This window comes from Platalea leucorodia (assembly GCF_965183815.1).
Source record: "Platalea leucorodia genome assembly, chromosome: Z".
NCBI classification, from domain to species: domain Eukaryota; kingdom Metazoa; phylum Chordata; class Aves; order Pelecaniformes; family Threskiornithidae; genus Platalea; species Platalea leucorodia.
In genome coordinates this window covers 60,266,601-60,281,016 of record NC_138858.1, presented here as the reverse complement: position 1 = coordinate 60,281,016, position 14,416 = coordinate 60,266,601, and the positions used below count along the sequence as shown (strand labels likewise).

At 42.7% G+C, this 14,416-nt stretch overlaps 1 protein-coding gene across 1 annotated transcript in view; it reads left to right on the top strand.

The window, feature by feature from the left end:
• The first annotated feature begins 4,726 nt into the window (after positions 1-4,726).
• Positions 4,727-14,416, top strand: part of ST8SIA4 (ST8 alpha-N-acetyl-neuraminide alpha-2,8-sialyltransferase 4) — a 67,468-nt gene continuing 57,778 nt past the window's right edge. Inside the window, exons 1-2 of the mRNA XM_082336629.1 lie at positions 4,727-5,124; positions 9,675-9,806. Coding sequence (XP_082192755.1) covers positions 5,012-5,124; positions 9,675-9,806 — 245 coding nt within the window. The 5' untranslated portion in view covers positions 4,727-5,011. The remainder of the gene's footprint in view (positions 5,125-9,674; positions 9,807-14,416) is intronic.

The following is a 14,416-nucleotide window of genomic DNA, read 5'->3' as shown; positions in this document are numbered from 1 at the left end:
CTGAGAGATTCAAGTAAGCTTATTGAAACTGTCTCCACATTATTGAGCCTGTGGTTGTTCTGCCAGGCAATTGCAAACACTAAGTCATCATTGCATGCTAGTTACAAAAATGAAAGGGGAGGTGAATCTGAATATGGATTTTGCCCTGCTTTTTGTGTTTCTGAACATCAAGAGAAATTTAAGCACCACCAACCCAAACCTTGAGTCCTGTACAGTGTAATAACTATACAAAAATGCAGTTCACTGGCATCATCTTTAGTTCTGCTCCCTATAGAAAAGCTGTTGCATTAGAAAGCTGACATATTTGAAATGCTGCTAGTTGCAATGCCAGTAATGCTAAAAATGTAATACAGGACTAGACTTCTACTACAATAGCAAGTAGAGTATATTTCAAAGAGGAAGACATTTTAACAGAAGTATGTGTGGATGACAACAAACAGAAGCATAGAAGATGTTCAAATTTTGGCTGTAAAAGTACTACTTTTGTAAAGTGTTAGTGTTCTGTGTACGCTAACATTAAGCAAACAATGGGGATGTCTGGTGTCTTTGCTTGAGCCATCAATGAAAATATTGAAGGATACTGATGTCTGCATGACAACAGATCTAAGTATCAGTAGTACTTAAAAATTTGTCAAAGAATCATTCATAATTTATGTTTCTTTTTTACAACAAAACTGGAGTAGTTAATACTATTAAACAGATTGTATAGGACTAAATCAGAGATAAAAGTGCTAAGTAAATGCAAGAATGAAGCACCAGCCACACTTGTTCCCGAAACAGAAGCATGCACAAACACGTGACCTTTTCATAATATTAAGTATTCCATTAGAAGTTATTATATAGGAATCAGAAAGCTCTACTTACTGTAAATTGAGCAGATTTACATTAAAATTATATATTAAAAAAAATAGTTAGAAGGGATCTGAAAAAGTTACCTCATCCATCTTTCCACCTTGAGTTAAGAACCCAGAGATTTGTGTAACTTGGTCCTAAAGACATCCAGTGATGGAAATGCTACAGCTTCCCCAGGCAATCTCTTCTAGTGTTTCTCTATCCTCAGTGATAACAAGGACAGAAGTAAGTCAGAAGATATTTCTGGGCACCCACACACAACATGAAATACTTTTAATGCAAAAAGGACTTTATATGGTAATATGTTTTAACAAATGTAAACGTTTCAAGTTTCTAGCTACTTTCTTCAGCATGAAATGCAGCCTTTCAAGAACTCTTTGCCGTAGGAACTAATTAGCACTCTGAAATTTGAAATGCTTAAATGCATGATTATTTGTATTATTCACATTATTGCTCCTCCAGTAGTCTTCATGAAAGAAATTTTACTGTCATCACCAGCTGCCATGAAACAGGATTTACTGAACATGTTTCTGGGTTCACAGAGCTAAACCATTCCTTTAATTCATATAAAATAAACCATACTATTTGATATAAACTCTATTCATTATTTAAATATCATTAGATTGTATGAGAAAGAGGAAATAATTTCAAGGCATAATTTAGATAGCTTGTTAGAGTTATGAAGTGCTGTTGATGATACATTAAAGAAAGGTAATTAAAGGAATTGGTGAAGTACTAGATATGAATGTTTAAATTCTCTATACAGTAAACTCATTTTTTGTTGTAATAAACTTTGTCACTGAAATGTACCACCTGGCTCGATTATGTTATATATATGCTGTATACTTATCTACTATATGCATCTGCCTGTTACTTGAGTACATCGGAGAGCTAGAGAATAAGAGTATATTGGAAGAGAAACCTGGTCAGAACAGCTATGAGAGGGGTCTTCCTCACTGTAGTCACAGCTCTAAGGCTATTTCTGAAATAGAGATTGGGACTGATTTGGAAGAGCACTGAACAAGTCGGGAACTTGCCCTGGATCAACTTTTAAGCAGCTCCTGTGACTCTGCTACACAGATAACCTCAGAGGTTAGAATAGCGTGTGCAGAAGGTGAAGACAGCGAATCACTGCAGGATCAGCTCAATGGAGACGATCGATAGGTGGTGGAGTTGCTGACAACAGAAGTCTTCAAGAACAGGTTAGATGATACTGGTCAGGTACATGAGTGCTATCGCAAACCCTGCCTTGTGACAGAGTATGCACTAAGTTACCTCTCAGGATCCCATAGTCCTCTTCTGACCCAGCAGTGTGTTTTTGTGGTAGTAGAATGACAGGCATGGGAACAGCCTGAATTTTCAGGAAAATGGCCACAGATCATTAATGTGTGCTTTTGGAGAAGTGTTTTTCTCCATATTTTACTCAAGTGTAAACTAACAGTTTTACATTTTAATAAATGAATAAAAGTTTTGGAGTCTTGGTGGTTTAGAGCTTGTAGTTACAATATTAGACAGGTTGCTCGAGGGTGCAGGGAGCATCACAGAGCACATGCTAGTACTGCTGATGGTATTTAAAACCATACAGATGTAAAAAAAACCCAAAAGTTTCCACTTGCCTGGATGAGGTTGCTGTGGCTACCTGTATATAGAGTCAGTTTAGAGTCAACTTTTTTGGCCTTTCCAGGTGGTGGAGGTCAGTTTCAGTCAGATTGATTGCAAGCAGACTGAGCGCAGAGAGAAAAGTACACTGCTGGGTAAGGCACCTCATGACACCCACCACCATCACGCTTCAAGTCTCTTGGATGCAAGCAGAGATTCCTTGTGTGGGGTGAGGATTAGTCCATATGAAGTAGCAGGGGACATGGATTTTAAGCTTCAGGGGGAAGGAAGTACAGCAGAAGGTGGGGAAGAAGAAGATGAAGGCACACTACTGCACACGGCCTGGCACGAAACCAAGAGCTGCTGTGGCTAACTGATATTGTAAGCTGCTGTTGGTAGTTACAGGTGGAACCGAGTAAAACCACCACTGAAGGTGGCTGAATTTCAGATCCTCTGTATATATTTTCAATAGCTGCTGCTGCTGAGCCCATCTAACTATAAAAATAATCTAATATACAAAAATATAACATATAACGAAAAGTATTACAGATGTTGAACAGGGCTGGCAGGGCTGATGGAATCCTAACTTTAAAGCTGATAAGTGATGCAGTTTTTACAATGGTATTAAATGGGGTTTTGCATCGAATCCACTTTTTTCTAGAAGAGATTGTCTGACATGAATTATACCAAGTGAAATTTGAAGTTCATGCTCACAGATAGAATGGGTTTTTCTCCTTTTGCTGCTGATATTATTTAAAGGTCACTTTCTGAGACTAGGTTATCAGAGCCACAGCAGAGAAAAGCACAGAAACACAGCTTGATCTAGCTTGTGTGTAAAGGAATTGCAAAGTTTCCATTCCATTCCACTGAGGCTGAATTAAACCTTTCCTATTAAACAAAATTTATTTTTAGAAAGTAACAACTATTAACAACCCCAACATTCTCAAGGATTTCTCTAACCTTTCTTCACTTTCAGTGCCTGTGAGGGAATAGTCTCTTGGGAAAGAAAAATCCGTGCTTATCTCCAAATTTGCTTGCCTCTTGCCGTGAAATGTCTGTTACCAAACAGTTCCGGAGGCAGCATATCAGACCAAATAGACCCAGGAAAGGCTCTGTCATCCCATGAGCTCCCACTCTTAACCTAAGTTGAGATGGGAGGAGTCACACTAGATTTGTCACAAACCCTTCCTGGATCCCCGTGGAAGAAGAGTGATGGTGGCGTTGAAGCCTGCTCCATACATGCAAACTTAAGGGCTGTGGGCAGAACCCTGCCACGCAGAATAAGGATAGTCCAGGACAGCCCAGTCACTTCGAAGAGGGCAAATTAATATCGAGAAAAGTGGATATAGCTCACGATTTCTTTTTCATGTTGCGTTATGCATTTTAAAGAGTTTTTTAATTTTGTTTTGGGGTTCGGGTTTTTTCTGTGCATTTCAGAGAAATCGTCCTAGCAGAAGTAGGAAAGTAACGGCCATGTTGCGACCGTGTAGATGAAACAGGACGCCGGGGAGCGGGGGTTGGGCCGTGGATTTGGCGAGGCTCCGGGGCTAACCTCCCAGCGGGGGCGTGCAGGGGCCCTGCCGTTTCCTTTCTCCCTCTTCGCCCCCCACCCCCCCGCATTCTCCCGGTGGTGCTGGGGCGGGAGGAGCTGCCGAGGCGGTGCTCCGCGGCTGGGAAAAACCTCCAATGTCCTTTTCAAGATCCAACCGTCCACCGGGGGAGAGAGGAAAAAAAAAAAAAAAAAAAAAAGATTGACAAAGCCCTTATCCTTCTCAGAAAAGGAAGCGTGTCGTTTCTTTTTAGTGGCACTGCGCTGGCGGTCCTTTACTCAAACTTCCTGAAACCCAAGAGGCGACGGGGTACAACGTGCCTTAGGGGAGAAAGACTCCCTCTCCCCAAACACAGCGGGGCTACAAAGGGGGGGCCTCCAGCCTCGGCCCAGCGGCTGCCACCCCTGCGCTGCCGCCCCGCGGCGCGCACCTCCCCCTCCCGCGGGCCCCGGCGGCCCCCGCAGCCCCGAGCCGGCACCGCTCGCCGCTCGCTACCGCTACCCGCGGCCCGGCGCCGGCGCCGGCTGCCCGCCCCCGCGCGGCGCCCATTGGCCGCGCTCCGCCCGCCACCGCCCCGCCGCGGGGAGGGAGGTGCCAGCGTCGCCCCCAGGCCGTCGCAGCCGCGATCGCAACGGGACCGCAGTGGAGCCGGAGCCGGAGCTAGAGGGGAGCGGCGGCGGGAGGAGCGTGGCTCCGTTCGGCTCGGCTCGGCTCGGCTCGGCGGGCGCTCAGCGGCGGCTCCATGGACTTGCCCCCCCCGCCGAGGAGAGCGAGCCGCCGCCTGCGAGCCCGACTCCTGGGCAGGGGAGGACGGGGTGAAAGAAAGACAAACTAAACGCCAAACAAACCCCAGCGTCTGCGCCCTCCTGATCTTTATTTTTTTTTGTTCAATTATTTCGGAAAAAAATACTACGTTGTTTTTGGCAATTTGTGCCGCGTGTGGAGTTGCTTTCCGCACACCCCTGACAAACAAAGGAAAAGGGGGAGGGGGACCGCGCTTCGCAGAAGACATGCGTTCAGTCAGGAAGAGGTGGACTGTGTGCACTATAAGTCTCCTCCTCATCTTTTATAAGACGAAAGAAATAGCACGGACCGAGGAGCGCCAGGAAGCACCGCTGGCCGGGTAATTGCGGAGCGCCGCGCCGGGAGGGCTCCCCGAGAGGGCGGCGGGGCGATGTCGCTGCCTGAGGTCCTCCCCGCGGCCCCGCCCGGGTCTTCAGGTCACCCGGCGACCCCCGGGCTGTGACCTGCTCACTTGCGGTGCCACCGCAACTTGGCACTCTCGCTGGTCGGCTCAGGGAAGGGGGGTGCGTGTGCGGGGCAGGGGTACCGCTGCGGGACGGGTTACGAGCGGGTTTGGCCGGGGAGCTCAGCGGCTGCCGTCTGGGGGCGAAGAGGACGGGGACGGATGGGAGGTTGCCCGGTTCCCAGGTTGCGGCTGGTGCTGCTTCAGCCCGCACTGGTGCTTGCGGCTGGGGCTCCGGTAATAGGACGCGCCGGGGAAGTTCACCTGGCCGCGGCTGTTGGCCGAGGGCCGGGTTGGCTGGAGGTGGTGGTGGCGGCCGCCGGAGCGCGTTGTGCCTCCTTTCCTGATTTGGGAGCCCTTCAGAGGCGAGCGTGCCGCGGTGGGCGGCCGCTGGCAGCTCCGGGTGGCTCCCTTGAAGTTTGCCTGGGAGCTGTGCTGAGCTGTGCTTAGCTTCACTGCTCCTTGGGGATGCTTGCTCTGAGAGTGTGAGGGACATCCCCCGTAGCTCCCGAGGCTGCTCCGCTGGTCCCTCGCTGAGACCCTTGGTTACGTATTTTCCCTCTCCTGCCTGTCTTCGGTTGAAAATAAAAGGCGAAAAGTCCCTTGCCATTTTTCTGTTTGCACCTCGGCTTTCTCTTTATCGCGCATTGTGTTTGTGTACGTGCATGCCTGTATTCGTCATTTTTCTCCCAACTTGCAGCTATCTTGTGAACATGTTGGGTTTTCAGCCAAGGCTGTTTCTCCTTGGAGGGTTGTAATTTTCTGTTTTCGCAGGAGGGATGCATAAATTCCGTGGTGGCATAGTGAAATCAGCAAAGGTGGGGAAGGGGCTCACACTTTTCTGTTTGCTTGTGCAAATCGACTGGGGGGGGAGATGCATTCACAGCAGATTTTCGTCCCTTGGTGTAAGCCCTTGCCTTAATTTGAGGAGGAGGCATAAGGAGGTTGTAAGTGCCCGTGTGGGCCTGGAGGAAGTTGGGGCAATTACAACCTACTTCGTCCCCCCCTTTGCCCCTGTGGTCCCCAGATTTAAAGGCATAAAGTGCATCCCTCTTCCCCGGGCCAGGCAGGCCGGTGCAGCAGTGGGGCGCAGGCAGCTAGGCACAGCTGAGCACAGCTGGGCGGCAGTGGCCCTGGCACCTCTCGGGAGCCTGGCGTGGCCTCACTTGTGTGTGTGCGCATGGTTGATAATGCGATGTTTGCTTCCCTTGGTATTAAAGATTTTCACAACTTGCTGGTAACTTTCCCTCTTGTTCAGCCTGGGTGTAAACCAAGTTTCTGCCATGATGCTGTGGTATCTGCCTACTTACAAGATGTACAAAAGTTTAACATGTTTGGGTTGTAGGTGCGCAAAAATACATGCAAAAACAAATGTGTGAGGGAGAATCAGCATTAAAGATACCTGTGTTTCTTAGTATGTACTCCTTCCTGTCAGGCTAGAGGTAGCTGCTAAAATGATTCAGAAATTAATCACGAGGTAGAATTCATATATATTTGCAAAAAAGCCCCCTTCAGCTTATGATACATTGTTTGACGTGATTTAAAGGGTACTAAAATGAATGGATGAATTAATATTACATGAAAGAAAATAAGTGTATTTAGTCATAAATATGCGTGTCCTTAACAACACTTTAAAATATAGCTGTAATTTGCTTCTGCCAAGTCATTTAGTGATAACTCTGCTTCTTTGGTATCAGTGAGACTTCTTGTGCAATATGGTGCTACTCACTTTGGCTAAGGATATTGGTATATAGCTTCTTTTCCCAGCCCGTTGTCCCATCCATTACTGTATGAAGCAGGAAGAAAAACCCTGAGTGTACTACTAGTATCTGCTGCCACTATTGATGTTACACTTGCCTTTCTCCTGAAGAAAGGGCTCATGCCATTTGGTTGTTTTTGACTGGCCTCATGGGAAAGCAAAGTCAGTTTTCCGTGCAATGTTTTACTTCCAGAAGTACCAATAATGCAGAGTTGCGAATGCGCAAGACCATTTTATGGCTATTAGTGACACTGCAGGTAAATCCCAGATGTCCCAAAATGGACTATGTATGATTCTGAAGTATGTGATAAACTTAAATCAGCTGTGTTCTCATAGCAAAGTTTGCTAGGGCAATAATTGCAAAAGCATGCCCTTCTTTCACTAGACAGTAATGTCCCTTTAAAGGTTAAGCAAGTAATAAGAGACGCCTGTTACGTGCAGTGCAGTGTTTCTTAAACAGTGTTGTCGTCTACTGATATGGAATATGCTTGAAGACAGTGATTTATATTTAATGAACTGTCTTCAGGGAAAGAGATAGTCGTCTTGTATTGATCTGATTGGTCACCAAGGCAAGGTAATTCAGAGTGAAGGTTGACACTGTCAGCCACAAGTTGCTGTCACACTATGGCAGCTGTTTCCTTTACATCAGAGAGCACTTGGAGGGATTCTGGAAGAAAGAAAGTAGCTCAAATTTTTTTCACAGTTGTTTGCACAATGAAGAATTTTCTGGAGTAACTTTAGCTTTTTATGTGTTAGTTTATTTAATATTACTTTAAGTGAAAATTAAATAAAAGAATACCAATAAAAGGGAGAGGAGCATGTAAGTGTTCATAGTAGAACAACCACACTTCAAACGCTACCGTGCTTTAGGTGTTGGAAACATATTTTGTTGCCAAGTTTTGTTGCCTGTGTCACTGCTAAGGTGTCTACTGGATAAGGTTTAACCCAGCATAAACTGGAGAAATCTCTGAAGTACTTTTAGACTGAGTACTTTACCTGGATGTGTTTTGGTAATTTACCTTTAGATGCATACACTCTATGCATCTAGAAAATATATGCAGGAAAATATATGTAATAAATATATTTACAACTGTTATGGAAAAGTTTTAGGGACTAAAACATTTTAAAATAGCAAAAAGTATTAATTACATTCTAGTTATTGAATTTCAGGATTTCTGCAGCATCCTCCCATGCCCTCAAGTTAGCGTGATTTGGTTAATTTGCATACAGATCTTGTACATACACAATTGCTTAAAGTTGTAGGTTTTTCAGTAGGTGGCAGTCTTACCTGTGAGTCAGTGTAATGTCAATGCTGCGGCATGTTGGCATAGAGGGGATGAGGGAGGGAGAGCGTTGATAGTAATCAATGTTTTTGATGAAGTGTATAATACTGGTTTATTAATTACAGAGGCTTTTGCAAGCATAGCACTTTTTACAAATGACTATGTGTTACTGGTTTTGTTAATTTAGCTTAATTAATGTCCCATTGCAGGTTAGTTTGAGTTTGGTCTGCTATATAATTTACCAAATATTAATACTTTATATATATACTGCAGTAATGTTTCTGTAGCTCTTACTAAGGGCCAGGATCCAATTGTTTTAAGAACTTACAGCCACAAAAAACAAGAGTCAGTGATTCCGTGGAAAGCTTACAGTTTCACATCTTTTGCATTTTCTTGGTTGAATGCCTAGTGGTCAAAAGCTCTTTTTGTAAGCTAAGTGAAGTTATTGTTATTGGCAGTATTTCAGAGCATGAAGAGGTTTCTGTATATTACTGTTATATATACTCCTGAGACACCAGACTTTGTACATGGTAGAATCTTATATCCAACAACTTTGATATATTTATGGTTAACAGCAATGTTTGAACTCAGCTGAACGTTGCTCCGGCACCTAAATGGAAGCAGTATGGAAGATAATGGTAACATACGGAGATAAAAACAGATTTTAGACCTAACACCTTAAGTTGTGCTTGCAGTGGTTTAGCTTCTCTCTCACATTTGTGTGACCCTATTGGCTAATATCATTGCAACTGGTAACATTATGATACCTCATCAGATGTTCACTGGTCATCACCCACAGCTTACTACCTTTTTTTATTTTTTTAAGGTTACCTTACCCAAATTTATAAATATGATGAGACTGATGAAGAGGGTAAGACAACTGGGGTTGTTTGACCACGCATACAAAAGTTTCAGGAAGTCTTGGAAAATTTTGTGTTTCGTATACTGTTAAACTCTAGAATTCCATGCATGACAGTCTTTTAGTATCACTAGGAGGCAAAGGGAGTCTATTAGGCCATTATTGTAGAACATGAGCAATTGCTGGGGAAAGGCTTGAAAGTTAACACTTCTGCCTCACAAACATACTGAAGTTTGGTCTAAGTTCACAATTTGGAGTTTATTGTAATTTGTGTTATGTCTGTTTCATTACAAATACAAACATATTTAAGGTCTTAAATTGCATATTCAAGTATTAGATATGGGTGTTCCATAGATTTCTCACAGGTACAGTTTATTTGCTTTGGCAAGCAGAATAAGTTTGAAGGGGAGATACTTGCTTCTTTTTGTTGTGAATAAAAGGAAGTATCACTGGTGCTTGTGATGTAAATTACTTAAAACTAGAGTTAGCCTTGTTGTAATTGTGTCTTTTCTATATTGCATTGCAGAGATGGTGAACTGAGTTTGAGTAGATCAATGATCAATAGCTCTGATAAGATAATTCAAAAGGGTGGCTCCTCAATCTTCCAGCATGCTGTAGAAGGTTGGAGAATCAATTCTTCTTTGGTACTGGAAATAAGGTGAGTGTCTTAAATAAGAAGCAGTTAATTTCATATTGCCTATAATTCTTCTGGTCTGGAAGACAGTCATTTGATTTATGGTTGCAGGTGGATATTTTATAACTGTACGTATTTAGGGTGCAATGTTAAATGCGACTAAATTACATTAGACTCCAAAGTCAAGTCATCCTTCATAAGAATAAATAAAATGTTTTCATCTGGCTGTGTCAGTCAGACTCATGCAGTCAGTATCTGCATTATGCGTGTCCACATTTTAGCTGGTTGTCTAGAACTCTCTTTCATTCAGTGGTGAGAAATTGGCACTTTTACGACATGATTTCCTCTCATCCTAAAGGTCTGAAATAGGACAGATGGAAGTAGCCTGAACATACCAATTTTTCTCCCTTAACTACAAAGGTTGCTTAGGCAGACAACTTAGATGTAGGAGTCAAGAGCTAGGATGTCAGGTGCTGTGAATCCAGCTCTGGCTGTGGCTGGTCCAACACATGAGATCAGTTGACAATACCCTGCAGTTTTCTTTCCTGAAGTCAGAGAGCCCAAAAAGAGCCTTAGGGCTTTTTTTGCTGAGGGAGGAAACACAGCAGCAAAGTTATAGTTCTGATGTGTCTTAGTAGTTACAGTGGGTCTACTCACCTTGAGGCCTGAGAGAAGAGAAAGCGGAAGCCTCTTAGTGTGTTGTATTGTCATTGTATCTTCCCTGTCTGGGAACCCTGCATGGATTGACAGTGTGGAGAGCTAGGAGTGTGGCGTTCTGTCAGAAATGATAGAAAATAACTATTTTTAGCAGCAATCACATAGCAGAGTAGACTTGGTTTTCTGAATGTTAAGATGTTGAATAGGAATTCGATATAATTAAAATGCGGTTTCTATGTCATGTCCCTTTCTACTTTTTTTTTAATTAACAGCTTACAAAACCCTTAAACAGGCAACGTTTCCATGTATAAAAGCATGGCTTCTCTGAATGAGGAACTTAAGGGGTTTTTTTAATGAGTGCTATTTTATGTCCCTAATTCTAAAACATGCAGAAGATATGGGTAGCTCAGAAATGAATGAAGCTGTAGTAAAGGATTGATGTTCTGGAAGTTTTGTGCTATGATGGACATAGTGCAACCCCGCTGTGAAAGCCGAGGAACAGCATCAGGGATGGAAGGAGTGGCAGGATTTGGGTAGGCAGCAAATTAATACTCTGGAGCCTGTAGCTGTGTTTCAGCTGCCTGGCAAGTGCTCTGTGGAGCACTGTGGAGTCCCCACTCCCTGACAGCCTAGACTAAGGGACCCTCGGGAACTCAGCTGCTCCCCAGGCACCTGTGTTTCCTACTGGGGAAGACCTGGTGGTCACCTTAAAATGCAGCTGAGGTGCAGCTTGGGAATGGAGTTTCTTCCAGGACCGTCTGTTCAGGTGCAGCCTGTTTGACCAGTGTATGGTTGTTCTGTAAAGGCTAAGTTCTGCTCCAAGGTGGTCTAGAAAAGATAAGCAGATTTTCTGCATAGGTAACAGTATTTGAAGTTTATATGCATACAACGGACAACTTAAGTTGGAGAAATACTGAGTAACTTCAGAAGAATACTGTTGAAATTTCAAATTGTAGGTTATGGTTCTGGCTATTAGGAGAAAATACCACACTGTTTTACTTCTGAAGTAAACTTATTTGGAAGCCATTGAGTGACTATAGGTAGAGACAGATAACTCTTTTTCAGTCATTTTGTTGAAAAATTAAATGATGTCTTTCAGAACCATTTAAAACCAATATACCTTGCTGCTCAAGCCAAACAACAAACAAGTAAAAGTATTACAATGACTTTTTGATTAAAATTAAGAGAGAAAATGAAGCTTGGGTTATGCTCATTTTTCACCTGTTTCAAAAGCAAAATACATTATTCAGACTAAGAGGTGAAACAGTAGAGAATGCTTTAGATTTTTTTAAGCCTGTTACTACATGTGTATCATCTCAATTTACTAAATTTATGAGATTCAAAATCCGTTTTTTCCTTACTGTTGGCTGGGACAATTTTATACATTACTAACATGCTCTTAAGAAGCATCATGATGTGATTATATGGTGTTTCTTAAAAATTGTGCAGTAAAGGATGTTTTTTGTCTCAGTGTTGCAGTGAAGAAAAACATGTATCTTGTACAGTGGTTTAAGCAGTAAAGGTTCTACTTTATCAGCGTAAAGATTTTATGTACAGTAGAGACCATAAAGCTAAGGTTATTTAGATGTCCTCATTGCTAGTATTGTTTTGAGATGAAATAGCTACCACCATGAACACTGGGGCAGAGAGCAGGTGTTTTCACTGAACCAGTAAAAGATTTTATATTAACGTGACTTAGAGCCAAAATTTGACATTAACTATATGAAAGGAATCAGTGCTACCAGCCATACTCTTTGCAGAAATCCTCTTCGCTAACATGCATAGCATATTTAGTTATGGTACTCGGCAGCGAGGGAAGGAAGTTTGACATGCTTCTCCTTGAGGAAGCCACATGCAGCCCCTTGTGATATGTATTCCACTCTGATGCTGACTAAACAGTGTGCATTCATCTTTCACTTTTACAGGCAGTTTGCTATACACCTTTCTTTCCTGTCACAGCAGTAAGAAGCGTCTTAGCTGTAAATATTTCTACACTTACGGACCTATCAGGACTAACTTCAAATGTGTCTAGCAATCTCGTAGAGTATTCTCATGGTTGAACTAACTGTTCAGCCCTCCAAAGTACATTACATGCACTGTGTAGACCATGAAGATGATTCATACTCTATTATTGCGATTGTTAATGTGAACAGTGGTGGTCTTGTGGTGTGAGGTTGACCATAGCAAATAACGGTACGAGGGGAAAAAAAAAAAAGCTAGCACCTGTTAAATAATATATAAAAAGTTATCAGTTCTTAGCAGTGGAGAAATAATTTGTAAAACTGTTAGTGTACAGGATAAAGGCATTTCATAAAACTTACAATCACCTGTAAATGGCGGCTACTTTTGTGTCTTCCATCAGCTTGACACCCACATTAGTAATTTTGAACTGTAGACAATATTTGATAGTGAGTTTTGCTTTGTGTGAGGACTGTTGATCAATGGTATGTCTGGACCTATTTGGCTGGTAGCTGAAATATTATGCTTTGCTATTTGCTTTGTTGACCATGGGCATCATCTCTGGCCGTCATACTTTTGCACAGGTTAGTGACCAATCTATCAGCCTCAAACGTCCTACGAATTCTTGGCCAGGCCAGGCTCAGATAGGTGTCAATGAGTGAAAAAGCTCCTTTATCAGGACCTCATGGGAGGATAAAAAGCTTCCACTGGGTTTCTGGTATCACAAGATTCTTTCTTGGACTTTGCAGCCAGAAGAGGCAGTCTAGGGAGTGTAGCAGCTCTTTTGGGAGGGCAGCAGCCTTTTGGAGATGTTAAGCAGGCATTAGAAGAAAGAGCTAGACTTTCTGTGATTGAGGTGGAAATTAAGGGTATTATTAATTACTTGAGACTGTAGCAAATTTGCTGCCTTGACGATCACGATTGCTCTAGTGGGAGAGTGATTTTTCCAACTGATACTGCTTTGCTGAAAACTGATACTTTGCTGAAAACTGATACTGATTGCTGAAAACTTCTTTGAAGAGTAATGGGCAATTCCTGTGCCTAAGGGAAGAAGACTGCTTGCTTGTCTCCCCTTCTGTCTGGATGATTTCTGTCATGAAGAAGAGAAAGAATCCACCTTCTGCAAGGTTTTGTGTCTTAACTCCTTTCTACTCCCTGTAGCAATGTGAAGGTTTTCCAGTTACGGAAATTAGGACATTTCAGTTGTATTGAAGGCCATACTTTCAGAAAGGAGAGATGTGGCTGAGAGGGTACAAACCTATCTGGGAAAGCCTTCCACACAGAACTGATGCCAGCACAGCTGTGACCTGTGTGAAATGAACTACAGTCTGACATCTCAGTGTGTGACTTTCTTCTTCCATGTATTTTTCATTACACATAGATGTTTGTTTTGGAAGGAGCAGATGATGGTTTTGAATTGCAGGAAGGCAAAATGAAAAAAAAAAAATGTGTTGAGTATGTATTTGTCTCTTTGCAATGTAACAGAGAACTCGATGAGCGGAAATTTCCTGTCAGAAGAGCATAAGAACTTGTAAGATGTTAACAGCATCATAAAAAAAAGTGCAACTTCCTCTTTAGAAAGGCTCAGATTATTATCATTGTTTATCTTTCAAGTTAATATGAAACAGCTATAATAAGTCCCTGAAGTGCTAGCAGTAAATACTGCATTGGCAATGGAGCAACACAATTGCTCTGAAGCTTTTGGAGCAACATTTTGGGTTCAGTTGTGCTGTTTCCTTCAGGTCTTCTGTGTCTCTAAGACATGCAAACTGAGGCTCTCTAGTCTGGTTCAGTCATAATAAAACTTAAGAGTTTTTTGCCTCCTTAGACCCTTGCTTCAACTGAAAAGTCAGTGTTCACTGTCAGTTGGGGTGATTTAACTCCTTTGACTCCTTTCTTTTGACTCTAACCTGCTTAAATTCTTGAAAAGCTGAGATACGGCTGGCCTTCATATGGTGAGCAGTAGTTGGGTCACACTCTGTTTAAAAGTCCTCTTTTCATTTTGCAGGGCCATTGAA